This window comes from Salvelinus fontinalis, chromosome 22 (genome assembly GCF_029448725.1).
Source record: "Salvelinus fontinalis isolate EN_2023a chromosome 22, ASM2944872v1, whole genome shotgun sequence".
Lineage (NCBI taxonomy): Eukaryota > Metazoa > Chordata > Actinopteri > Salmoniformes > Salmonidae > Salvelinus > Salvelinus fontinalis.
In genome coordinates, this window is record NC_074686.1 from 32,414,697 (window position 1) to 32,441,697 (window position 27,001).

Consider the following 27,001-nt stretch of genomic DNA (forward strand, 5'->3'; position numbering starts at 1 on the left):
TAAATGAGAAAGAAAAGAGGCTACCAAAAAAAAAAAATTCAGATGAATACGGATCAGTGTTTTAATCCCTGTGAAAATTGTACAAAAGCTCAAATAATATACTGAATCTTTATGAAGGTTTGTTATTTCAGCAAGTACTGTACTTCCGAGTATAGAAAATGTGAGATATTCATCTCCACTGTCAGAAATGGTACATTGCTAAATGTATGTAATTTGAAAGTAAAAACTCTACATTCAAAGTAACATCTATTTTTGAACATCAAACTAATTTCTCCAACTGATTACTCAATCAATTGCAACTACAATTTCACCTTAAATGCAGCAGATAATGTACAATTCATTTTTTTGAAAACAACCATGTTTATTTGAAACATACCATATACAAAATATTGTTCTCATGCGTAATTTGGGATTCTCAGGCTGTGACATTGTGCTACGGTAAAATTGTTAAAAGTTCTAAACTCAAAATTCCGCATATCAATACACTGCAATAATTCCCCCTTCTCCGTCTCAATGGCCATTCATAAAAATAAAAACTAGTTTGAACTCAAAATGACCTCCGGGGGCAGTATAAGTAACATTTCACAAAGTTCCTCACACTTGAACCATTCAATGGTGGATTTGTTTTCCTAGAAAAGGATTTGACAAAAAATAATAAGAAAGCTTGAGGGAAACAGGCTTCCAGATGAGAAATGAGGACTGTAAGGATTGAGTAGACATTGAGGGAGGACATACATGTCATCCTGCTTTAAATTCAACTATTTTCCAAAAAGCAATACTCATAATGGGATATGCTGGCTCGCAAATAATTACCTCGGGGATATTATGTCCGTCTCTTGTCAAAGACAGAAAGCGTCCTAAAAGCAGTCTGTACAAATTGCATAAAAGGCCAGTCATAATTCAATGGATTTGATTTCAAGACATGAATACTTGAAGTGAACAAAAGGGTTATCCACTAAAACAGGGTTCACAAACTCATTCCTGACCCCCCACCCCCCCCCCCCATTTTGGTATTTGCCCTACAACTACACTGCTGATTCCCTGCACTAGAACAGTGTTCTCCAACTCCAGTACCACCACCAACAGTACACGTACCACCACCAACAGTACACGCTAGAGCCCTTAATCGAAACAATAAAGTCCCCCCCCAGGATTCTGTATTGGTAAAAAGCTGAGGTATGGGCCTAGAGAAATGTAACCTCAACTTCCTAGAGCTGAAGATGCAAGGAGTGACCATCCATGAAATCCCAATAAAAAAAATTCTCCCAATTTCGCGGTATCCAATTGGTAGTTAGTCTTGTCTCGTCGCTGTGACTCCCGTACGGACTCGGGAGTCGAGAGCCGCGCGTCCTCCGAAACACAGCCCAACCGTGTTAAGGCTATATAGTGTTTGTTTACATTTACACTGAACAACAATATAAACACAATATGTAAAGACTTGACCCATGTTTCATGAGATTAAACGTTCCATACAAACAAAAAGCTTATTTTTCTCAAATTTTCTGCACAAATTTGTTTACATCCCTGTATTTCTCCATTGCTAAGATATTCCACCCACCTGACAGGTGCTGAATATCAAGAATCTGATTAAACAGAATGAACATTATACATGTCCAACTTGTGCTGGTGACAAAATTCCACTTTAAAATGGGCAGTTTTGTCACAACAAAATGCCACAGATGTATCAAGTTTTAAGAGAGACTGCAATTGGCATGCTGACTGCAGGACTGTCCACCAGAGCTGTTGCCAGAGAATTGAATGTTACTTTCTGTACCATAAGCCGCCTCCAAAGTAATTTCAGAGAATTCGGCAGTACGTCCAACCGGCCTCACAAAAGCAGACCACGTGTAACCAGGCCAGCCCAGGACCTCCCCGTCTGGCATCTAGTCTGAGACCAGTCCCCCAGACAGCTGATGAAACTGAGGAGTATTTCTGTCTGTAATAAAGCCCTTTTCTGGGGGAAAACTTATTCTGGTGGGCCTCTACACCCTCCAAGGTCCATTCATGGCTGCACCCCTACCCAGTCATGTGAAATCCTTAGATTGAGGCCTAATTAATTTCAATTGAATGACTCCCTTATATGAACTGTAACCAATAAAATCTTTGAAATTGTTGCATTTATATTTTGGTTCAGTATACATTGTTTACAAACAAAACAAGATGTTCATTTTGGGTTCTGATGGGGAATGACAGTTGAACTAAGCTCATGAGGCTTTTATAAATTATATTCTTCTAGAATGCTTAGATGTTAGCAACTAAAGGAACTCAAACTTCAATTACTATAAAAGGTGCTGAAGTACCAACAGCATTCCATTATGAATTATGCAATGAAAACATGTCAAATAAAACACTTTCTGCATCTACCGTGAATAAATCAAGATAATGGTGCAGCACAAAGACTTAAAACACTTAACATTATAAAGGTACTACCCTTATATCAATAGGTAAAAGAAAATACCCCTCCCAGGAAAAAAGAGAAACAAAAAGATGAAGTGTTTTTTCCCCCAGAAACAGTAATGTACTGAATCTATGCCCTGTATTGTTACAACAATTATTCTGAATACTTCCACATCTACTAGTTAAAGGTGCTTGGTGATCAATGCTTAAAACTAAACCTGGTAATGATTAAGCTTTTAGGTAGTTTTATATAAGGCCCGCCAATAAGACCACAGATAATTCAACCCAGGAAGTCACTTCCAAGCGCTGAACAAACCATGGCAGTAATTTAAGTCAAACTTTTAAAGCAAAATTCTTTCACTAGGAAGTTTAAGCCTTGAAATGAATGAAGCTCAATAGCTCATAGAGAATAGTGAACAACCATCATTTGGATTCAACCAGGGTGATTTGTCATCATCTGCACATGAACACAACAAAATAAAATTAAACATACTAGTACATCCCTTCATAAAAAGTTTCTTTAGGATAATTTGGGCTTGTCTGGTGCTTCTGTGTCAGAGGTGAGGAGTGAGATGGTAGGTTCCTCTTCAGGGTCCTGGCTGAAATATAAGTCCCCCTCCAGCTCCAGCAGAGAGGGGAGGTCCGCCCCCCCGTTCTCACTGGTCAACGGGTCAGTCAGTAACATTGGCTGGGTGGTGTACTGGACAAGCTGCTTCCCTGCGTTAATCAACATATGAAAACACATTAGATTATCATCCCTTTTTTCCATAGGGAAAGAAGCATAATTAAATCTAATGGCTCAGCATTGTATTATATAAATCAAGGAAAATTGGAAGCAAAGTAGTTTTTTTATTTTTTATTGACTACTGGAGTTAACTTAATCCCTTCTTGCTTGCTGGAGTTAGTGTTGATAACTGGAGTTGATTGAGACGAGTACGTTTAACTCCATAAGAGTAACCATGGACAGGGAGAGATATCCATGGGGTGAGTATCCACAGCCTCTTTACACGTCTTTGGAGAATACAGCAAGAAGTTTAAGCCGCACATTTTCAGAGTTGATTCAACCGTGTGAATTTTCGCAATATGTATTATGTAGTATGTGCGGAGTACGTTGCTTTTTGGGTGATCTGACCAAATTCACATTGACAGATGTATAACTCGCACTTCTTTCTCATTTAAAGCAAGTCGGAGAAGCGGTAGCTCCATTCTACGTGACGCATTTGCCTGCTTCCCATTCTTAAGTTTTGTTTTTCACAGCTGAAGGGTTTTTCCTCGGCTTCAAACAGCTGATAATACGATATTTAAGGTTATCAAAAAATATACTTCACAGTGGTTTAAATGGTACAATGATTCTCTGCACTGCTTGTTCTGTCACAAACTTAAATTAGGCGAACAGTTGAGATTTTTTAGCAACCAGGAAATGTTAGAGCAAATTCCCAGCATGCTCTGTTGCAGGTAGATTTTTTAAAATTGTTTGTTTTTGTACATTGATCGTTACTGACCTTATGGTATACAAAGATAAATACACATTTTTCTAAACTAACCCAATTTGTAAGAGGTATTTATTGCAGCAGTTAGTATACCTGTTCTAGGTAGTCATTTAAAATGACACCTTTCAGTCGGGCAATCACTGACAGCCAGTTGTAGTGGATGTAAAGTTTGTTCGATGTCTTTCTGGCTGGATTCCATAAGGAATTAGATGTCACGGTAATTGGTAGTAACCTGAGCATTCATTCATTCAAATAGCAGTGGGAAATATGCTAATTAGGCTTTACTACCTACAGTGTTAAAAAAGGTAGTAACCTACTAGTGGAAATGTACTCCAATTGAGTTGATTGTTCAAAACACAGAAATCTAAAATGACATGCGAGTTTATTAAAAACACAAAACTGAAACCAGAGTAGTTTTGCCTCTAAAATGGGGGTGGGATCAAATGGTGTTGAATTTGACTCCATGGTGGCAGTAGCAGTAGAAGTGGCAGCGGCGGTACTAACAGTAGCAGTAGAAGTGGCAGCGGCGGTACTAACAGTAGCAGTAGAAGTGGCAGCGGCGGTACTAACAGCGGCGGTACTAGCAGTAGAAGTGGCAGCGGCGGTATTAGCAGTAGAAGTGGCAGCGGCGGTACTAGCAGTAGCAGTAGCAGCGGCGGCAGTAGCAGTAGTAGTGGCAGCAGCGGTAGTAGCAGTAGCAGTGGCGGTACTAACAGCGGCGGTACTAGCAGCGGCGGTACTAGCAGCGGCAGTAGAAGTGGTAGTACTAACAGCGGTGGTACTAGCAGTAGTAGTGGCAGCGACGGTACTAGCAGTAGCGGTACTAACAGCGGCGGTAGTAGCAGTAGAAGTGGCGGTACTAGCAGTAGAAGTGGCAGCGGCGGTACTAACAGTAGCAGTAGAAGTGGCGGTACTAACAGCGGCGGTACTAGCAGTAGCAGTAGAAGTGGCGATACTAACAGCGGCGGTACTAGCAGTAGAAGTGGCGGTACTAACAGCGGCGGTACTAGCAGTGGCAGTAGAAGTGGCGGTACTAACAGCGGCGGTACTAGCAGTGGCAGTAGAAGTGGCAGTACTAGCAGCGGCGGTACTAGCAGTAGAAGTAGAAGTGGCGGTACTAGCAGCGGCGGTACTAGCAGTAGAAGTGGCGGTACTAACAGCGGCGGTACTAGCAGTGGCAGTAGAAGTGGCAGTACTAGCAGCGACGGTACTAGCAGTAGAAGTGGCAGCGGCGGTACTAGCAGCGGCGGTACTAGCAGCGGCAGTAGTGGCAGCGGCAGTAGAAGTGGCAGCGGCAGTAGAAGTGGCAGCAGCAGTAGAAGTGGCAGCAGCAGTAGAAGTGGCAGCAGCAGTAGAAGTGGCAGCAGCAGTAGAAGTGGCAGCAGCAGTAGAAGTGGCAGCAGCAGTAGAAGTGGCAGCAGCAGTAGAAGTGGCAGCAGCAGTAGAAGTGGCAGCAGCAGTAGAAGTGGCAGCAGCAGTAGAAGTGGCAGCAGCAGTAGAAGTGGCAGCAGCAGTAGAAGTGGCAGCAGCAGTAGAAGTGGCAGCGGCGGTACTAACAGCAGCGGTACTAGCAGTAGAAGTGGCAGCGGCGGTACTAACAGCATCAGTAGAAGTGGCAGCGGCGGTACTAGCAGCGGCGGTACTAGCAGTAGAAGTGGCAGTGGCGGTACTAACAGCGGCGGTACTAGCAGTAGCAGCACACGGTCACTCCCATCAAATGTCACATTAAAAATGAAATGGATATTCAGCGTGATATATAGTATATTAGGAGTTCTTACCGGTGTAGTTGTCACTTCTCTCAGCCCCTTTAGGTGGATCCGATGAAAGCAAGTCCTGGATCTAGAACAACGGGGGCCACAGTGAGACTAACTTATTTCATGAACAAAACAAAAGCAGTAAACAGCTAAAGACACAATCATCTTGCCCAGCCAAGGCAGAGGGTCTATATCCATACCTCTTCCACCCCCTCTGGTCAATCACAACCAAAACCTCCCACCACCTGAACAGGTTCTTCCCTTGTACCGTGGCCCTTACCAACCGGGCCACAGTGATCTTCTCATTCATGGACTACGGTTTACTATTCATCCACTGACTATGCATCCTGAGTGGCGCAGCGGTCCACGGCACTGCATCTCAGTGCTAGAGGTGTCACTACAGACCCTGGTTCGATCCCGGGCTCCATCACAAACGGCTGTGATCGGGAGTCCCATAGGGCGGCGCACAATTGGCCCAGAGTTTGGCCGGGGTAACCCGTCATTGTAAATAAGAATTTGTTCTCAACTGACTTATCTAGTTGAATAAAAGTTAAATAAAAAAATTCAAGGAACTGCACATTGCTCTTTGCGCTCAGAATTTACCCAATCCAGATTGTACGTACACAATGAACACCAAGCTATCCTGCCCTTTGCCTTGGACTGAAACTTATTTACACTGAGTCAAAATATTAAGAACCTTGCTAGTATCGAGTTGCACCCCCCGTTTTTCCCTCAAAACAGCTTAAATTCGTCAAGGCATGGACTCCACAAGGCGTCTTAAGCATTCCACAGTGATGCTGGCTCATGTTGACTCCAATGCTTCTCATAGTTGTGTCAAGATGGCTGGAAGTCTTTTGGGTGGTGGACCATTCTTGATAGACACAGGAAACTGTTGAGCGTGAAAAACCCAGCAGCTTTGCAATTCTTAACACAAATCAGTACGCCTGGCACCTACTACTATACCCCGTTCAAAGGTACGTAATTTGTCTTGCCCATTCACCCTCTGAATAGCACACATACACACTCCATGTCTGTTGTCTCAAGGCTTAAAAATCCATCTTCAACCCGACTCCTCCCCTTCATCTACACTGATTGAAGTGACATCAATAAGGGATCATAGCTTTCAACTGGTCAGACTGTCATGGAAAGAGCAGGTGTTCATAATGTTTTGTACACTGTGTATACATCTGTATGCACAACTCATAATACAGCTTATAGTGTTGTCTGTAGATTTTAGCTTGGTGTTCATTGTGTACATAATCTCTGTCTGTATATCGTCTCTGTATATTCTGTTCATTGTCGCAGCACCATTTCACAGAGTCAAATTCCTGTACATGCAAATGTATTTGGCGAATAAATTGTGATTTTGATTCTGTCTAACTTACACTGTCAAGGCTCTCCAGGTCGAATTCAGAGCCAGGCAGGGAAGAACTGAAGAACTGAAAGACAAGTAGTGGGTAGAAAACGTTATTATCCCCTGGGGTTCAGATGAAGCAGATTAACAAAAACAAGACACTGGAGGAATTAGAAAATAGACATGAACCATAACTAACTCTTGTTGGTTTCATCTAGTCATTGTCCTCACTCACACCAAGTTGACCACCTAACATCATCCATCACAAAGCCACCGTCCCGTCAAAACACACATAGAAATGCCCAGCAGCGACAAATCTCTAATCTGACCGGTCAGTGTTCCACATAGGAAACGCCTCAGCATACTGTTGTTGGGACAGAATATAGTAGCCCGATGTCAATCTGGTCCCACAAACAGATCCAGAATCAGGCTAATAAAAAGGCAAAACTTACTTCAAAGAAGGGTGATGACTCAAAATTGATGGACTGTGCATTCAGGATAGTCTGGAGGTTTTCCAGGCCATTGTCAATGCAGTCCAAATGGTCACTCAGCTCACTCCTACACCAAAAAGAGAAATCAACATGGTTCATATTCATCTTGGAACATCTCCCTGACTAAACACTAAAATTAAAGCAAATTAGCTGCTTAAAACGAATGGAGTCAAATCAACCAACAACTCGTTTCACTTGAGCTGCAGAAGCCATTGGAAAAGCAAGGAGTGGGCCACACAATCACTGAGTTGTGAACCGGATGCTCAGAAAGTGGAATGGTTTGCCTATAGTTCACTGGGCCTGACACATTAAAACCCACTCACAGAATGATTGGCGTTTAACCTAAATGGAAGGTAGCCTATGGCGTTGAGCGGTATGCAGTTAGATTAACATTTGGACAAACCATGCTAAATCAGCTGTTTTTTCAAGCCCATGTGTGTTCAAAACATTGTTGATTATTAACTATGACATTCTCAGTTGGTGCCAAATACTGAGAAGCACTATCTGCTTGTAGACCCAGAGAAAAGGTTGTAACATCCAGGGAAATGGTAAACTATTAGAAATGATACAAGCCTCAATAATGATTCAATATATTTGCTCAATTGATACACAAATCACTTTGTTTATTTCTCTTACTACAGACCACACAGGCTTGACAGTTCGTTTTCTGGGCTTGTTGCTGGTGGCAATGCCAGGTACAGCAGCGCCAATCAAACATTCTGGGAGATGACAACACAACAGGGTATGTGGGCCAACTGAAATGCTAACCCTGGGATAGGTCTGAGGTGTAGAGACGAGGAGGGGCAGGGGAAGAGGCGGGAGACCTCTGACTTCTGTGTAGAACTGAAAAGATAAAAGAACAACAGCTGGAAAGATGAGCAGACTACTACACACAGCACCCCATAGGTTGACTAAAGCCCAGGGATGGGGATTACATAGGCTACTCGGCTTCTCATTGGCTGAAAATGAGAATGGGCATTGGGGGCACATGAACAGAATTCACAGCTGGTTTAAAAAGGAATCCTGTAAATAAATAAAAAATTTACGGACAGTCTAGGATCCATGTATTTTATCAGAGTACGATTTCAATAAAACAATCACTTTCATCTCAACAGTGACACAGAAACTGTACAAGTCATTAACAGACCCCCCCCCCCCCAAAAAAAAGAGGTAGTATGCATTAGTTTGATTAAAGATTGAGCAGCTTATTATGTACCGTTAGTAGCAACAGCCAGGTTCCTACAACTAAAAAGCCAAGATGAAATGCAACAAATAAACAGAACCGTGTCTAAAATGACAAATAATCCATGTTTGGTTTGAAAGAATTAGCTAAGTCTTTGACGTGTATACTTAGCAACACTCGGGACAAGCCAGTGGGTTTGTTTATGTAGAGCTTGTGGAACGACGGTGCTTCTTAAACTAGCATAAAGCGCTAACAGCTGACCTATTTATCAGTGGAGAGCTGCTTTGCGTCACTAGCGTGTGACATCTAGTGTGACGTGATACACACAGAGATGGTGGCGCGTGGGGAGAAACCTAGGGCATTATGCTGGCTGCAGACGTCGACTGGCATGGGACAACTGAATATAAAAGGTAATGAAAGGCAAGTGTGATGCAAGTGGATCATAAGCGATGGACACACCCCGCGACGACCAACGGTTAAAAGCTCTGGGTGGCGTTCCTATCACTTGCTGTTGCCGCAGTGTGTTGAGCAAATTTGATAAACAAGAAGTGAACAAAAAAAATATAACTTTTTAGGGTAGAAAACTAGGCTCGTTGTGGTAATCTGTTGCTAGGTGTTAGGTAGGAGGGTCTGAGGGACAGACTGGCAGTGGAACCTGGTCACGGTGACATAATCTGGGGATTACTCACTTGTCTAGACAGGCGAGGCTGAGACACTTCTGCTCCGTAGGGGTCGTGGGGGCAGGGGCCGCATTAGGCTCATTGCTCTCCTGCAGGATGGAGTTGATGAAGTTGATGGGGGACAGAGGCGTGTCAACCTGTACCCCTGCCCCCCCAATCACAACCTCAGCAGGACACACCTCCTCCAACATGTGACTGGATGGCTCCTCCTTTATGTGGACCAATGGGCTCGTGCTGAAGACAGGAAGACAAATGGACTTTTTTAAATTAGCGTATATTTGGTATAGGGTCAGGAGTTGTTCTTGAATTTTAACAGTCACTAACCTTTCCTCCATCCACTCATTGGTGACCTCCACATGGCTGGCCTGAGCCAGGTCAGTGACATCTGAGATTATGGGGCCGTTGTTAAGTGACGACTCCGCCGTGAAGAGACCTGTACTGGTGAATGGGGAGCCCGAGGGCTGGGAGTAGGACACACGTTCACAAGAATACTAAATCTGCCCTGAAATCCTAACAAGATCAGTTATGTAACACAGGCTTAAATAACATTACACCTTAGTGGTGCTCCAGCAACCACACCTCTCGGAATGCATTACCTCTGGCTGGTTAAGAGCCTTAAAGTGAGACTTACAGTAGCTACATTCTCATGCCTGAGATATGAGTTGGTCATCTTTCCTGGGGAGCGTCACAATTCTGGGTAACTTACTTCACTAGCCTACATCAAAACATGCCTTACAAATCCCTCAAATTGTAAAGTACAGCTGTATCAATAGCATAATTCGGCCTAAATATATTACTGTGAATTCAAAATCAGACTGACACCCCCCCCCAAACTCACAATACAAAAAGAGTGCTTCCTATCTGATATTACTACAGTATTTCAAGAGTGCAGGCCTGTTCCATTTCTACCACCGGAAGGTGCCAATCTAGGCTAGGTTCCAGAAGGTGAACTCACAGAGATAGAGGACGATGCCTGCAGCGAGGACTGAAGGTGTTCCAGAGAGTACTGCCTGCTGTACTTTGGCATGGAGTGGGCGGAGCTGCTGTCGTTCAGCATCAGGGGACTGTAGTACCATAGAGACCAGACAAGAGTCAGACAAACAATCTATAAAAAAAACAGACCACTATTTGAGTGAATGAGAGGTTGCTATTCTAAAAACAGACCACTATTTGAGCGAATGAGAGGTTGTTATTCTAAAAACGGACCACTATTTGAGCGAATGAGAGGTTGTTATTCTAAAAACAGACCACTATGAGAGAATGAGAGGTTGTTATTCTAAAAACGGACCACTATTTGAGCGAATGAGAGGTTGCTATTCTAAAAACGGACCACTATTTGAGCGAATGAGAGGTTGTTATTCTAAAAACGGACCACTATGAGAGAATGAGAGGTTGTTATTCTAAAAACGGACCACTATTTGAGAGAATGAGAGGTTGCTATTCTAAAAACAGACCACTATTTGAGCGAATGAGAGGTTGTTATTCTAAAAACGGACCACTATTTGAGCGAATGAGAGGTTGTTATTCTAAAAACGGACCACTATTTGAGCGAATGAGAGGTTGTTATTCTAAAAACGGACCACTATTTGAGCGAATGAGAGGTTGCTATTCTAAAAACAGACCACTATGAGAGAATGAGAGGTTGTTATTCTAAAAACGGACCACTATTTGAGCGAATGAGAGGTTGCTATTCTAAAAACGGACCACTATTTGAGAGAATGAGAGGTTGCTATGTTAAATGACTTGCATCTTTCTCTTCATCCCCAGGACTCTGTTGGACTGCACCAGGGTCACTAGGAACTGGATGAGCTGGGGGAAGACATTAGCACAGTAAGCAGTTGAACAGGGTGATACGGACAAAAAAAAACATTTCACAATACATTTACTGGATTATCACAATAATGATAAATAGAATGCTAGGTTTATAACATGAATGTGCACTGATTAGCCTACTTGTGTATATTACTGTACCCATAGTACTACCATCACCTTGGAATATGGTTAACTCAAAATGACAACGACTAGTTTCCAGTTTACTTCACCGTATTACAACAGTACATAGTTCCATCACACTCAGGCCAGGTCCATCTTCAGTCAGACTACTGCGCAGGCGTACTAATAACAGAGTGATAGCACCATAGTAACAGAAATATAGGGATACTTAAAACATTAACCTAACAATCTCCTACTTTTCTTTAAAGTCAAACATTTTTACAAAATAATTAAATATCCCAAGTATTATTTAAGTTCCCCATTACAAATGTGTTGTGTATGACAGTTTTTATTTGTATTACTCAAGCTGCCACTTTCCATTACTGAGAGCCTTTAGGAGCACAAGACCGGCTGCTCCCTGTTCAGCCAGACAGCCAGCAAGCTGTTCCTTTGTGTCCGACCACAGAATCTGTTTGAATCTCTGTGTTTGAATTAGTTAATTGATGGTGCTAATCTCAAGACGAAGTCTTTTCTCTGTGACAGACTTGGTTGACTTGACAGCATCAACTAGGTAGAGTAGTTAGTTGGAAGTGACAAACTACAGTTGAGAACAAAGTTGTCAAAAAGATGGCATAGTCATCTATGCAAGAACAAGGGTTTTTCCAGCAAGTGTGCGTCGGACAACCCTTCTGATCCGGTTTGACTGCTAACAGATAGGTGAGAATCTTCCTCCTTCACCCATTAACACGATTAGATGTCCACCTTGTGTGCCTCCATCTGTAAGGTTCCCTAGGGAAGCATCACTAAAGATAACTAGTTTCAGAGTCATCTTTTCCAACATGCTGAAACTTCAGTCACTTGTTGTGATTTCAGTTTACGAACAACTTTGTTTGCCTCATGGATGGTTTGTACAGTGGCGTGTTGTGTTGGCTGCCAAGTTGCAGTCAAACATTACATGAGATCTACTCTGTCTAGAAATCCATAGAATTTGACCTCTCTTTGACCTCAATTGATCAGCTTCAATTCCACAGAGAGGGGAATTCCTGTGTACGGCTCTTGAAGTATCCATGTGGATGGGTTGAAGATTCTTGACATAACTATACTGATGCAACAGGAAAGCTTAGTCAACTGTAATAAACTCTATGCCAACATAACAAAAACTATGATGATCCTCACGGCCGACCTAGAAAACAGCTTTGAGGTGTGGAATCACAGTTGTAGCAAAGGTCTGTGAGCCACCCCAGATGAAGTCATCAGCATGACAAGCAAATACTTCAGTCACATTGCAGTCTTGATCAAGCCAATAGAAGACTGCAGGATCCACTTGTGACATTCTTCCACCTGTACTCAGCATTGTTGCCTTGACTTTGTTGTACCAGTAGAGTGATTCATCTGCCAGGCCACACACACCTTTGTTTCCAGTGTTCCTCCGCGCTAAGCTTTAGGCGGAAGTTAGATGTGAATGTCCCTTGACAGCTCTGTTCCCTGCAAAACTGCAGATTTGATGCCTGTGGAATGAAGTTTCCATTCATTCTGGCAGATCATCACCAGCAGCAATCTGAGTGATTCTGAGACGCATGTCAGTGAGTCTTTTGGGAGTCCTTTAGCAGCCAGCTTTTCAAAAGGCACCTTTCAAATTGGCACTATTCAAGTCAAGGATTCTTTGGAGGGTACAAGCCCACCTTGAGACACATTTTTTCTCCAATTACTGAGTTCATCTAGTTTAGCTGAGTCAAATGACACGTAATTGGTTTCAAGTACATCATCATTTTGAATGTCATTCTACTTTTCTCGATTTTCCATTGGTTCAATTCTGAGATGATCTACAAGTGACAGGTCAGCTGACCCTGTTGTACCAGAACGTGTAGCTGGTTGAGTACTGCAAGTTGTATCAGTTCCGGTGTTTTCCTTTGGATTTCCCTGCTTGTCCAACAGTTTGTCCAGTTTTTAGATTGGAACAACCATGTAACTGTTGAACGTTTTCCTCATTTGAACCTTCAACAGTATTACCTGTATCATGGTTGAAGGTCTCTGCTCCATTTCCTGTGTCAGTTTCCATATCATTGGATGCGACATCTGGTAGGTTTGTCTGTTAATGTGTCGTTGTCATTTTCAGTAGGAGGCGGATTCTCAGCAACAGCAATCGTGAGTGATGCACCAGGACACTGGTGCCTCCGTGCCTCACAAATATCACCACACCATCTTGGCCAATGACTATCCCTGGTCCTTTCCACTCGACAGTCAACTCGTTTGTAGTACACTTTGTTTCCAGTCTCGTACTTCTTATCTGTGGATCGAAGCAGTTGACGCAGAGCCCTGTGAATTCTCTCTGAACACACTGCTTCAGTGAATGCTTTTGGTCACTGCATGTAGTTCTGAAAAGGTGCTGTCCCATACATGCACTCACACTGGTCCCTTCTAGTGGTGGTGGCTTGTCAACCAGTACAGAGGGAAGATAAGGGTTCTGTCCGAACACTAGTTGGTATGGGCTGTAACTATGAACATTGTGCACTGAGTTTATGGCCATCAAAGCCCAATCTAGGGCGATTTCCCAGTCACACCTATTGTCTTGCTTCACTATCAGCATGATCTCTGTGAGTGTTTGATTATGTCTCTCCACAAGTCCATTGCTCAATGGACTGTATGCAGCAGTTGTCTTTACTTCCATGTTGAATTTCTCAGCCATTTACCTTATTTCATTATTATTGAATTCTCCATTGTCACTGTACAATTTCTGGGGTGGGCCATGCACACTTATCCAGGACTTAATGAAGTGCTTGAAGATTTCACTGGGTTTCTTTGTATTCACAACGCTTCCAGCGCTGAAGCGTGTGAAGTGGTTGATTATGTGAAGGTTCCACACACTTGGTTGCAACTCATGTAGATCTACAGCCACTGTTTCATTGTACTTGGAAGCCAGTGGCAAACCAACAGCTGGTCTGGGCTTAAGTTTGCTGTATTTCTGGCATGTCTCACAACTGTTAACTATCTGCCACAGAATGGAAGTACTCTCATCATCATTATTCCCTGAACTGCTGAGTAACTTCTGAAGTCTGTTAACTGTATCATGTCCAAACTGTTTGTGAAGTTAACAATACTTTGTTTTTCTTCTGTGGCCATGTGCTCCGTGTCCGTCAGAATCGCCATGTGCTCCGTGTCCGTCAGAATCGCCATGTGCTCCGTGTCCGTCAGAATCGCCATGTGCTCCGTGTCCGTCAGAATCGCCATGTGCTCCGTGTCCGTCAGAATCGCCATGTGCTCCGTGTCCGTCAGAATCGCCATGTGCTCCGTGTCCGTCAGAATCTCATTCTTACACGGACTCCCTGCGATGTATTTGTCTAAAATGTTTACACAATAGTGGCCTGAGGGAGTAAGTTCAAGGTTCACTGGTTATTTAAACATCACTGGCTTGTCATTTTCTATGTCTAGTACAGCCCCTGCCTTCTTGAAGGAAGCTTTGCTTAATAGAAAGGGGATATCTGCAGGGACCACCTCTGGTACAATGTGACACTTAGTCTGACCAATTTTTGCTGGTATCGTGACTCTTGGTAGAATGGACAACTCCCCCATCTCCAAATATGAAAGCTCTGTTGCGTCAATCATATTTTGTACTTCATATTTAGTTCACTGACATAACTATGAAGACATTTTGCGCCACACACTGTGTGTACATACAGTATCAATAACAACAGATCCTAAGGATCCAACTATAAAGATCTCAGTATCAGAAGCAGATTCATTTGAAAACAGTGTAATGTTACACTGCTCCATCTGTGTTCACGTTTCCTGATAGTTTAACTTGTTCATTTTTATAAGGACAGTCTTTAACCCAATGGTAAGTGCTTTGACAAATACCACATTTCGATCTCCTTCCATACCTGTCCAGTGGATTTGTGGCGGGCAATGGCGCCCTCGTCTGGTTGTCTTGAGAACTTTTAATGCCTTTTCTCTGCTGCTCAGTGTAATATTCCACGTCACTGACTTGCATTCCATCAGTTATTGGCGTGACAGACGTCTTCTGACCAAAAATCATTTTTAGTGCTGACTTGAATGACGCAAGTCAGCACAGTACAAGCAGTCAAAGACAACTGTTTCTCACTACCATCCAGACAGGCAGAATATAGCAACTTGAAAGCTAACACGGCATCCGGGAGAACCATGTTGTACTTGCACAACCTATTGAGCAAGTACAAAATAAATGATGTAGTCCATTCTAAATCAATTACGTAGTCCGTCATTGCAAACACAGAATCCAGTGCCTTGATCAAAGTTCTCATACCATCATCCTTGTTCAAATCCTCAACCGATATTTCCAGTGCTGTCTGTCTCACTCTTCCCTCAAGCGATACCACTGCAAGTGCTTGTTTTCTCTCATCCAGATTAGTAACCTGTCCAGATTCCAAGTTAATTTTTCTAACTTTCATACGACCTCTTCTCGTCGAAGCGAGATGGCACACTGTAGTTATTAGCCATCCTCTGCTATCAATGTTAACTCAAAATGACACAACTACTAGGTTGCAGTTTAACAACGTTTACTTCACCAGAGTACATAGTTCCATCACACTCAGGCCAGGTCCATCACACTCAGGCCAGGTCCATCACACTCAGGCCAGGTCCATCTAGTCAGACTACTGGGCAGGCGTACTAATATCAGAGTGGTAGCACCATAATAACAGAAATATAGGGATACTTAAAACATGAACTTAAGTTGTTACTATCACATGTCTTTAGTACAGGCTACTGATCGTGATTTCCGATATAAATAAAATGTCCTTGATAATTGGTTGATATGGTCTGTGTTGATAATGTTCAGTTTATGGTCCAAGCTCTAGTTAACGGGAAAATATTTGTTGATTTACACTGAACAAAAATATAAAACACAACAAGTGTTGGTCCCATGTTTTATGAGATGAAATAAATAAATCCTTATTTCCGTAGTGAACGTCATTCCACGAGTTATCACATGAACTACTATGTTAACATAGCATAGAAGAGCCTACTGTTCTGGGTGGTCAGAGAAGTGGCAGGGAACGCAACTAGCTTTTACCTTGTTAACGACTTTCTGCTGCTGGACGTGTTTCTGTCGGAGGCTGGCCACCTCTCTCCAAAGAGTTTCATTCTCACTGGAAAGACAAAAGGGGATACTCGTTTACAGATAAATAAACCACACATAACAAATCTATTGAACTTTAAATGGAATACAGGCACAGTACATTTCCCTTCCATTCCCAAACCCATGACATCCTCTTAGGGTATGTCATGGATGCTTGCTATAATGACAGCAGTCCTTGACATTGTGATGTCGTTTCCTACATCAAAGTTGAATAGCCTAATAACCCGTTGCAAAGCATATTGAAATAAATCAAAAAGTAAAAATCTCAGAACAGCAAGTCATCCCTAACGGACCTAAATCTCCACAGGACATGTGGCCAAGATGGGGGGGCAAGGGCTTAGGCTCTAATCTTTAAGACCCCCCCATACTGTGGAACGCCTATCAAGGCACAGCAGATTTGTTACTGCACTGGTAAAGATTTGAGGAATAGTTGAGGCAGTTTATTTTGTTAAGTTAATGGCTATTGAAAGATCTTAGCTCGCTGTGTTTATTCAGCTTTTTTAGTGCAGTCTATAAAGACCCTGCCCCTCCACCTGGCTCTTAAAGCCTGGCTCCTCAGACTCTGGTTCAGATACTTTGTAGGTGTGCTCATGGGCCCGATTCATCCATACACATGGCTCACATTATATGACATGCCCTGGATTGAGACAACACCTAGCCCAGTCCCACATCTATTCGTGCTGTTCTGCAATCTCCTATGGTCTCAGTCCCACTGGAGTTATCAAACAGAGGAAACAGTTCTAGAACCAGGCTAGACAATACCTTGGTGAAATATGTCAGATTGAGTCTTCTGGCTCAATCAAAATAATTAAGAATCAAAATCTTTATTTGCAAAGTACATCAACATGTACCAAGAATTTGACCTGGTGAAATGGTGCTGCCACAACAAACAGAATACACATTTTAAATATTTCAGAGTTTGTTTAGCATTTTAGTCATATGTCTTTATTAAGGCTACTCTCAGATTCTGCAAATTAAACTATTCTAGACACCCCCCAAATAAATAAACAAACAAACATTAGGCCTAGCTTCGAGGACAAAATGAAAATTTGCTGATAATCAAAGCTTAGGCCTTACATCCTGGCATTGTTACAGAGTAACGCACGGTAACCTTAAGAACCTCCAACACACTGATGTGATATTAAAACCGCGACTAAACCAGGGTTAAAGGATGCGAGTACTGGGGTGCCATCAGAGAGCTACAGGGCCTCCATACTTCCAGTGTGGAAAAGAGGTCCTTTATCAGTGGTCTCTGTTGCCTTGTAAACCCACTCTGCCCTGTAAAAGCCCACCATCTGTGCTGACCTCCCTGTGGGGCAGACAAACAGGGATTTATAGGGTCAGGTGTGGATTCCTCACCATAGGCCCCAACCCAGAACACCACTCTGACCAATACTGAGGGATTATTTGACATGTGAACAGGATCAGATAATTGGAAACATACCCATTACTTTTTGGCACATCAGATTTGTTCGAGGGTCAGAGGTGAGGTGGAATGTGGTAATAGAGAACAATCCAGTTTTTTCCCCCCTAAGAAAGCGTGAGAGCCACCCACCTCGGGTGATGGACAGCCATCATTCTTGAGTAACATATCTTAATAAAATCGGCAAATTGGATAAAACAGATTAGATAAAACAAGGTAAATAATCCCATCTATTCTAAGACATGGTGAGAGACATGGAGAGAGACTGTCATGCCGTGCCGATGGACACGATGAATGAGGTCACAATAAAATCTGCTGTGCGTATTGCATCATGGTACCATGCAGAAAAAGTCTGGTTTATTAACCTGTTGGGGACAGGAGAGAAAGCCCTCGGTGGCAATGAAGAGTCCAAGGGTGAGGTCCAGCTGGAGAATCCAAGCGTGCCCGTGTGCACGTGTAGGAAGGATTGTAATAATGATGTGGGTTCTGACATGCACCCTGACGGGCTACAGGCAGATGGTGAACAGCATACCCACATCAACCCAGCTGCATGAGAAGAACCTCATGCTTTTAGAATGGCAACCAATTGTCCTGAAAGATGAGCCACAATTATATTGTCCCAGAGTGCGGCACACTGACACAACCCAATGGGTTATCCCACATAACTGCTACAAAATGGGAACTATCAACTTTGAAACCACATCTGATGAAGACATTATAACCAATAACTAACCAGGCTGAGTGATGTCAGTATCCACATCATTACTGCTACAAAACATGGAACTTAGTCTGATCAAGTCATCCAGAAAAAGGTCAAACAAAACAAACCCTGACCCTAATTCCAACCAAACCTGGACACTGGATCAACACATGGAAACAGACCAGGTCCAACTCTCCACAGCTGCAGTTCTACCACCATAAGAATGTATATCAATAGACATAATCCATTAATCATTGTTTAAAGCTGGTGAAAAATGTGTGAAATCTATCATTTATGATAGCTCTGTAGATTTAAACAGCACACGGACATAGTCAGGTGCCAGCATATCTCCCACATACACAAAAGTATGTGGACACCCCTTCAAATTAGTGGATTCGGCTATTACAGCAGAAAATTGAGGACATAGCCATGCAATCTCCATAGACAAACATTGACAGTAGAATGGCCTTACTGAAGAGCTCAATGACTTTCAAGTTGGCACTATCAGATGCAAGTCAGTTCATCAAATTTTTGCCCTGCTAGCGCTGCCCTGGTTAACTAAGTGCTGTTATTGTGAAGTGGAAATGTTTAGGAGCAACAACAGCTCAGCCGTGAAGCGGTAGGCCACACAAGCTCACAGAACGGGACCGCTTAGCGCATAAAAATTGCCTGTCCTCGTTGCAACACTCACCACCGAGTTCCAACCTGCATCTGGAAGCAACGTCAGCACAAGAACTGTTCTTCGGGAGCTTCATGAAATGGGTTTTCATGGGGGAGCAGCCGCACACAAGCCTAAGATCACCATGTGCAATGCCAAGCGTCAGCTGCAGTGGTGTAAATCACGCAGCCATTGGACTCTTGAGCAGTGGAAACGCATTCGCTTGAGTGATGAATCATGCTCCACCATCTGACAGTCTGCTGGACGAATCTGGATTGATGCCAGGAGAACGTTACCTACCCGAATGCATAGTAGCAACTGTAAAGTTTAGGAATAATGGTCTGGGGCTGTTTTTCATGGTTCGGGCTAGGTACCTTAGTTCCAGTGAAGGGAAATCTTAATGCTACAGCATACAATGACATTATAGACGATTCTGTGCTTCCAACTTTGTGGCAACAGTTTGAGGAAAGACCTTTACTGTTTCAGCATGACAATGCACAAAGCGAGATCCATACAGAAATGGTTTGTCGAGATAGGTATGGATTAACTTGACTGGCCTGCACAGAGCCCTGACCTCAACCCAACTGAACAACTTTGGGATGAACTGGAACGCCGACTACGAGCCAGGCCTAATCGGCCAACATCAGTGCCCAACTTTACTAATGCTCTTGTGGCTGAATGACAAGTCCCTGCAGCAATGTTCCAACATCTAGTGGAAAGCCTTCCCAGAAGAGTGGGGGCTGTTATAGCAGCAAGAGGGGGGGGGGGGGGGGGACCAACTCCACATTAATGCCCATGATTTTGGAATGAGATGTTGAATGAGCAGGTGTCCACATACTTTTTGTAATGTAGTGTGTATATACACACACACAGTACTTCAGCCTATGACAGGCCTTTCGGAATCCTGCCTCATGCAGCCTAATCATCAGCTTTAAATAAACTGGCTTACACCGCCTTAATGCAGCATGGTAGGCTACTGCAGCACTACAGGGACACACAGTATGCATACTTGCTAATATAGCAACACGGCAGCAAGGGGGGTGGGTGGGGGGGGTATCTAATTGTGTGGAAGTTAAAGGGTAAGCTGGTGAATAGCGTTTTTGGCTCTATCAAGGGGCAGTCAATTCTGAAACTGTTTTTGAATCTTGCATCTATGTGGAGTTGTGGACTTGGGGGTTTGTACTTTGTACTATGGTTAGTCAGACATCCTGTTTGATTTGGTACCCGTCAATGCATTAGTTAAGCTGAGTCGGCCGTCCAATATTCATGAGATTGAATCAGAATAAACATCTCAACGTTTCACTTACTGCTTCATGGCGATGATTTGGGAGTCTATGGTCTCCTGCTTGCCTTTTATGTTCTGCACGTTGGTCAGGATTTTCGAGACATCGTCTGAGCTCATCTTGAGGTCTTCATGTTTAACATTGGACACCTGAAAGGGAGAGAGAACATGATGAAATGGTTAAAGTAAAGAAAACTGCTAAAGCAAAAGAAAAGTATTAAAGTGAGGAGGGAAAGAGATAAAAACGAGCCTTCAGTGTAGGCCTTGGCCCCGTCTGGAACCCTGAGGGACAGACAATGGAAACACAATGAAAAGAGTACGATTTGGTTATCAGTTTTTAGCTTGAACTGATCAGTTGGCCCGAGGCAGACTATATCAAGGTGCAGATGGAAGCAGCTGTAAATCAACAGACTGAGCAGAGTAGAAAGTGGCTGTGTCAGGCAACATCAGATTACCATCTCCCTGGCCTGCCTTCTCTAATCCTCCCATCCTCAGCTGTCTGGCTCCACAGAGGCCCCTAGATCAGCTCAATCTGGCCTGGGAGGAGAGCAGAAGAGCAGGCCAAGCACTTGGAGCACATGCTGTCTGACATGCTGTCTATCTGAGGAGCCTGACTAGACATTTTATATATCTTGGTAATACAGTCTAGGCTATGTCAAGCCTAGTATGAAGAAAGGTTTGATAGGTGATTCAAGACACATATCACATGATGCCATCTCATCGTTTTGCACGTACATTGGTAACTTTCCGTTTGATATTTTCAAGCAGAGGCTCCTGTCCGCGGATGAAGTAGGGATGCTGGAATTCCATGTCATCCTTCTCAGGCTTCACCAGACCGCCCTGCTCAATGTGGACTACTTTGCGGAAGCCGTCTGTAGAAAGTTAAAACAACAACTTACAGTTGACTATGGCACTACCATTCAATTTCTAGATACGTGGCAATTACCTAGCCTGTATTTGTTGTTTGTAAAATGTGCCTGATTTCTAGGTCACTGCATGCAATTATATCTTCCTCCTCCAAGTCTTCTCAATCTTAATAAATAACATGTAAGTGGATTATATAACCAATTATAAATTGGGAGGTTCGAGCCCTGAATGCTGATTGGCTGAAAGCCGTGACATATCAGACCGTATACCACGGGTATGACAATACATTTATTTTTACTGCTCTAATTACATTGGTAACCAGTTTATAATAGCAATAAGGCACAAGGGAGTGTGGTATAGGGCAAATATATCACGACTAAGTGCTGTATCCAGGCACTCCGCGTTGGGTCAAGTATAAGAACAGCCCTTAGCAGTGGTATATTGGCCATATACCACACCCCCCCGTGACTTATTGCTTAAAGACACAAACAAAAAGCTCAAGGCTTTCACAGTATAAGAAATACATGTTAACATCTACCTCAACTTCTGAGAAATAGCCTCTATTGAAAAAGGTCCTCTGTTGAGTCTAATTAAAGCAGGGGCCAGCGGGCCGGATACCGCCCGAGAAGGGGTCTAATCCGGCCCATGGGAAGTTTGAGTAAAAACAAACTCAATATACATCAAAATTACTAAAACCAAATGGAAACTGTGGAGTAAGGATAATGGACCTATAGTCATACAGTTTGACTGTCCAGCTTGTTAATAAATCACTAAACAGTTAGGGAGCATCGGCAATTAAAAGAATTACGGATAGAGGACGACCCCCCCCCCCCCCCCCCAACTTTGACTGCAAGGAAACATAACCTATTTTTGGTGCGGCCCTCCGGACCTCGTTGAAGACCGAATGCAGCCCCTGGGGCAAAATTAGTTTGCCACCGCTGGTTTAAAGGCTCATTATAGTATAAGCAAATAATTAGGTTGAATCTACCAAAACACCCAGAACCAATCAGTGTAGATGCTGGAGGCAAATGTAAAAGTATAAATGTGGATTTACATTAGTAGAATCTTTCTTCAACATAAGATTTGCTACTTTTCTGTTTACACTATACTTACTTTAGCCTTGTGTGGGATGTGGCAATTACTACTTCATGTGTCATACCGTAAATACCATAGTATATAGACAAACAAAATAAGGATAGCAATTCAAACTATACAGGCACTTCTCATCTAAACGATATTGCATATAATGTAGCACACATGATTAACTGCACGTTTTAATTCCATGGCATTGCCATGCCTAACATGTTAAATACATGAATGACAACTCACACATATTGAGCTGGCGTACAAAGCTGGTCATGTTATTGTGTTTGAAATACTTGGGAAGCACCTCCTTGGAGAATTGGCCCTGATCAAACACATGGAAGCTGTTGCCATTCTGTAAAGGAAGAGAAAGAAGAGTAAAAGTTACAGGAATACTCCGGAATTTTGGCATAAAGACCTTTATCTACTGTATCCCTTTAAATAAATAGTGCACAACCCCAGTTTACCTTGGCTAGGCCTATAATTTTAACCACAGCTCATTTGTAAAAGAGACATTGGTCTCAACATGACTCCCTGGCAAAATAAAAATGTACTGAAGTAGGAATCAAGTTAAGCTGCTTTGGCTGGCCTACGACAAAGCTAAACTAATTCACAACTTTGGGTCTGATAAAGGCTCTACTTACACTGATTATGGAAGGTAGAGAGTGGTGTGAAGTCTAAGGCACTGGACAAGTTGGATCATGACGCAAGAATTTACTGATTATGTAGGCTAAAGAGAAAACAATGACTCCGACCGCTAATGGCAGTGCATCCTAAATACTTCATCAAATCAGTTAAGAAATGCCCTAATTAGTAGATTTGCTTTTACATACTCTCAATATTCTGGGGTTAGTTCACACACAAAACCTCCTACAACTTCCCCATTGTGAAGCAATTCCTGTGCAATGAATAGTGGAAATGGTCCAGCGCCAAAGAAGTGTTTTGTCTGAATGTTTGTCAATTATTTTGCAATTTATTCACTTTCGGGGAAATGGATGCACAGATAGAAGTCCACTGCTTGGACCAGAGTCCATAAACAGAGGAGGCCCTTGGATAGACAGCGTATCAACACATACAGGATTGTCTCCTACCCAGTAGTTAGAAAAAACATAATTATGACTGTCTATGCTTTTACCCTTAGGGTCAATGAGTGTAAAAGGTAGAGGCCAGATAATTCCTTATTAGTCAGCAACATCATTTGACATTTAATAAAATAAGAAATCGGCAGGTAGCCTAGCTGTTTGAGCGTTGGGCCAGTAACCAACAAGGTAAAAAAAAATTAAAAATCTGTCAATGTGCCCTTGAGCAAGGCACTTTATCCTAATTTGTTCCACAAAACTACACATTTCACAGCACCTATCCGGTGCATGACACACCCTCCTTTGATACATCACATATGCTGCTTCAACGGTTAATTGTCTATCGTGTTGCCAAGTCACTTAATCCCTACCTACAGGGCCTTCGGAAAGTATTCAGACCCCTTGACTTTCCCCCCCATTTTGTTACATTACAGCCGTATCCTAAAATTGATTTGTTTCCTCAATCTATACACAACAGCCCATAATGACAAAGCAAAAATAGGTTAGAAATTTTTGCAAATGTATTCTAAATAAAAAACAGAAATAGTGTTTTAACATAAGTATTCAGACCCTTTGCTATGAGACTCGAAATTGAGCTCAGGTGCATCCTGTTTCCATTGATCATCCTTGAGACGTTTCCACAACTTGATTAGAGTCCACCTGTGGTAAATTCAATTGATTGGACATGATTTGGAAAGGCAAACACCCGTCTATATAAGGTCCAACAGTTGACAGTGAATGTCAGAGCAAAACCAAGCCATGATGTCAATGGTAATGTCTGTAAAGCGCAGAGACAGGATTGTGTCAAATCACAGATCTGGGGAAGGGTAATCAAAAATGTCTGCACCATTGAAAATCCCCAAGAACACAGTGGCCTCCATCATTCTTAAAATGGCAGAAGTTTGGAACCACCAAGACTCTCTTCCTAGAGCGGGCTGCCCGGGTCAAACTGAGCAATCGGGAGAGAAGTGCCTTGGTCAGGGAGGTGACCAAAAACCTGATGGTCACTCTGACAGAGCTCCAGAGTTCCTCTATGGAGATGGTTGTCCTTCTGGAAGGTTCTCCCATCTCTGCAGTACTCCACCAATCAGGCATTTTTGGTGGAGTGGCCAGACGGATGCCACTAGCCAGTAAAAGGCACATGACAGTCTGCTTGGAGTTTAACCAAAAGGCACCTAAATACTCTCAGACCATGAGAAACAAGACACTCGTGTCTGATGAAACCAAGATTGAACTCTTTGGCCTGAATGCCAAGCGTCACGTCTGGAAAAAACCTGGCACCATCTCTATGGTGAATCATGGTGGTAGCAGCATCATGCTGTGGGGATGTTTTTTGGCAGCAGGGACTGGGAGACTTGTCAGGATCGAGGGAAAGAGGAACTGAGCAACATGCAGAGAGATCCTTGATGAAAACATGCTCCAGAGTGCTCAGAACCTCACACTGGGGCGAAGGTTTACCTTGCAACAGGACACTGACCCTAAGCACACAGCCAAGACAACACTGGAGTGGATTCGGGACACTCGAACCCAATCAAAAATCTCTGGAGACCTGAAAATAGTTGTGCAGCAACACTCCCCATCCAACCTGACAGAGCTTGAGATGATTGGCAGAGAATGGGACAAGCTCCCAAAATATAGACTTGTCAAGCTTGTAGCATCATACCCAAGAAGACTCGAGGCTGTAATCACTGCCAAAGGTGCTTCAACAAAGTACTGAGTAAAGGGTCTGAATATTTATGTAAATTTGATATTTCCAATTATTTTTTAAGCTGGCACATTTCTAACCTTTCTTTGTCATTATGGGGTGTTGTGTGTATATTGAGGAGGGGAGGGGAGGGGAGGGGGGGGGGCAATTTAAATACATTTTAGATTAAGGCTTCAACATAACAAAATGTGGGAAAAAGTCAAGGGATCTGAATACTTTCCGAATGCACTGTACATGCATATCTACCTCAATTACCTCGTACCCCTGCACATCGACTCGATACTGGTACCAAGTTATCATTACTCATTGTGTATTTATTCCTCGTGTTATTAATCTTTTTTCTATTCATTGTTGGGAAGAGGCCGAAAGTATTTCACTGTTAGTCTACAGCTGTGGTTTATGAAGCATGTGACAAAAAAATTGATTTGTGAACAAATTATAATATTTGTTTTTAGACATGATAATGACACGGCGTTATTTGTACAATTTAGAGTAACATCAACTTATTGGCTACTGAGAATTCCAACATTGCGGCTAGCAAAGAGAAAAGGCTGTCAAATTGTTTATACAGCCACACACCCCTTTTCACACACCCCCTTTTCTCGTTACAATGCTGTAGCTAACGTTAGCTAGTTTCAATTACTTTTTTTGCATGGCTTTTTGGACACAGACAGCTACATACTGTCTACACTCACAGTTAACCAAATGAAGTAGTTAGCTATGTTAGCAAGCCACCTGTCTGCAGCTAACTAACATAGTTAGCTAATGATAATTGACACCCAGGAACAGCTGACGCGTGGACTAACAAAACCTTCCGCCACGAAGCTTCCCCGGCCCTTGGCCTAGCTTTTTTTCGCTGATTAATTGCAGACGAATAAATGTATCACCTTCACGTTTTACCAAATTAGCTAAATTGTCTAGTTAGTTAGCTGGATAGCTAATCTAACTACATCTTTATGACTCAGAGTTCGTTACTCGTATAATCTGATTAGGATGTTAGCTAACGCTAGATAAATCTAGTTAACGTTAGTACACTGCATGTTTGATCATATAACTAACGTTAACTAGATATAAGTGATGCCCCACTAACATCACATATGAAATGTGAAACCATCTTGGTTGACAAACTGTCTATAAAGCGAACCAAGTCTATGTTAATTTACTTAGATGTCCAGCAGCTAGCTAGCAGGTTAGATAGCATTAGTAGCTAGCAAACTAGTTAACTCACTGGGCTCCAGCATATCAGAGGATCGGTGTCCGGATCCTCAATAAGAGTCCAAAGTTTCGTAAGAAATGCAGGTACATTACTGCCACTGACCACGACCCCACCAGACCCACCACCGTGGAACTCCATATCAACGAAAAATAATAACTTCAAAAGTTGATCAACTTCAAAAATAGCACAAGGGAAAGAACTCCAGTGAAAAACAAGCACAATGCTCTTGACAGTTCGATATTTGCTGCAACAATTCTATAATTCCGTTTGGCAATGACGCAGTATTCACCTAAATTAACATTTTTCTAAAACGAATGAATATATGACTTATAATTGAGAAACTATTATGAACGGAAATTTCCATCAACAAGACACAGCTACAAAGTGCGTAGAAAAAGGCCATTGCACAGGCGCATGGTGGTCGCCATTTTGTGACATCATCAAGGGGAAGAACAAAATAATTTATCCATAAGTCACAACTAAAATGTCATGAATTAAATGCCAAAATAGTATATAGTTAACTTATAGTATTTATAAAATAATATAACACAAGATGCAACGATAAAATATAAAATACACCAAAAAATGTTTTAC

At 42.6% G+C, this 27,001-nt stretch overlaps 1 protein-coding gene across 2 annotated transcripts; it reads right to left on the minus strand.

The window, feature by feature from the left end:
- Positions 1-47: 47 nt before the first annotated feature.
- LOC129820213 (heat shock factor protein 1-like) lies at positions 48-26,835 on the minus strand. 2 transcript variants are annotated; one of them, XM_055877218.1, is made up of 14 exons: positions 26,420-26,835; positions 22,654-22,762; positions 21,193-21,329; positions 20,483-20,607; positions 16,329-16,404; positions 11,097-11,158; positions 10,305-10,413; positions 9,674-9,810; positions 9,359-9,583; positions 8,255-8,329; positions 7,448-7,553; positions 7,027-7,080; positions 5,666-5,726; positions 48-3,114 (listed from the first exon to the last, which is right to left on the minus strand). In XM_055877218.1, exons 1-14 carry the CDS (start codon positions 26,543-26,545, stop codon positions 2,918-2,920), a joined length of 1,599 nt encoding a protein of 532 aa, XP_055733193.1. In that variant the 5' UTR covers positions 26,546-26,835; the 3' UTR covers positions 48-2,917. The 2 variants fall into 2 exon arrangements, with proteins under 2 accessions (XP_055733193.1, XP_055733194.1); XM_055877219.1 differs by lacking the exon at positions 8,255-8,329.
- Positions 26,836-27,001: the final 166 nt, after the last annotated feature.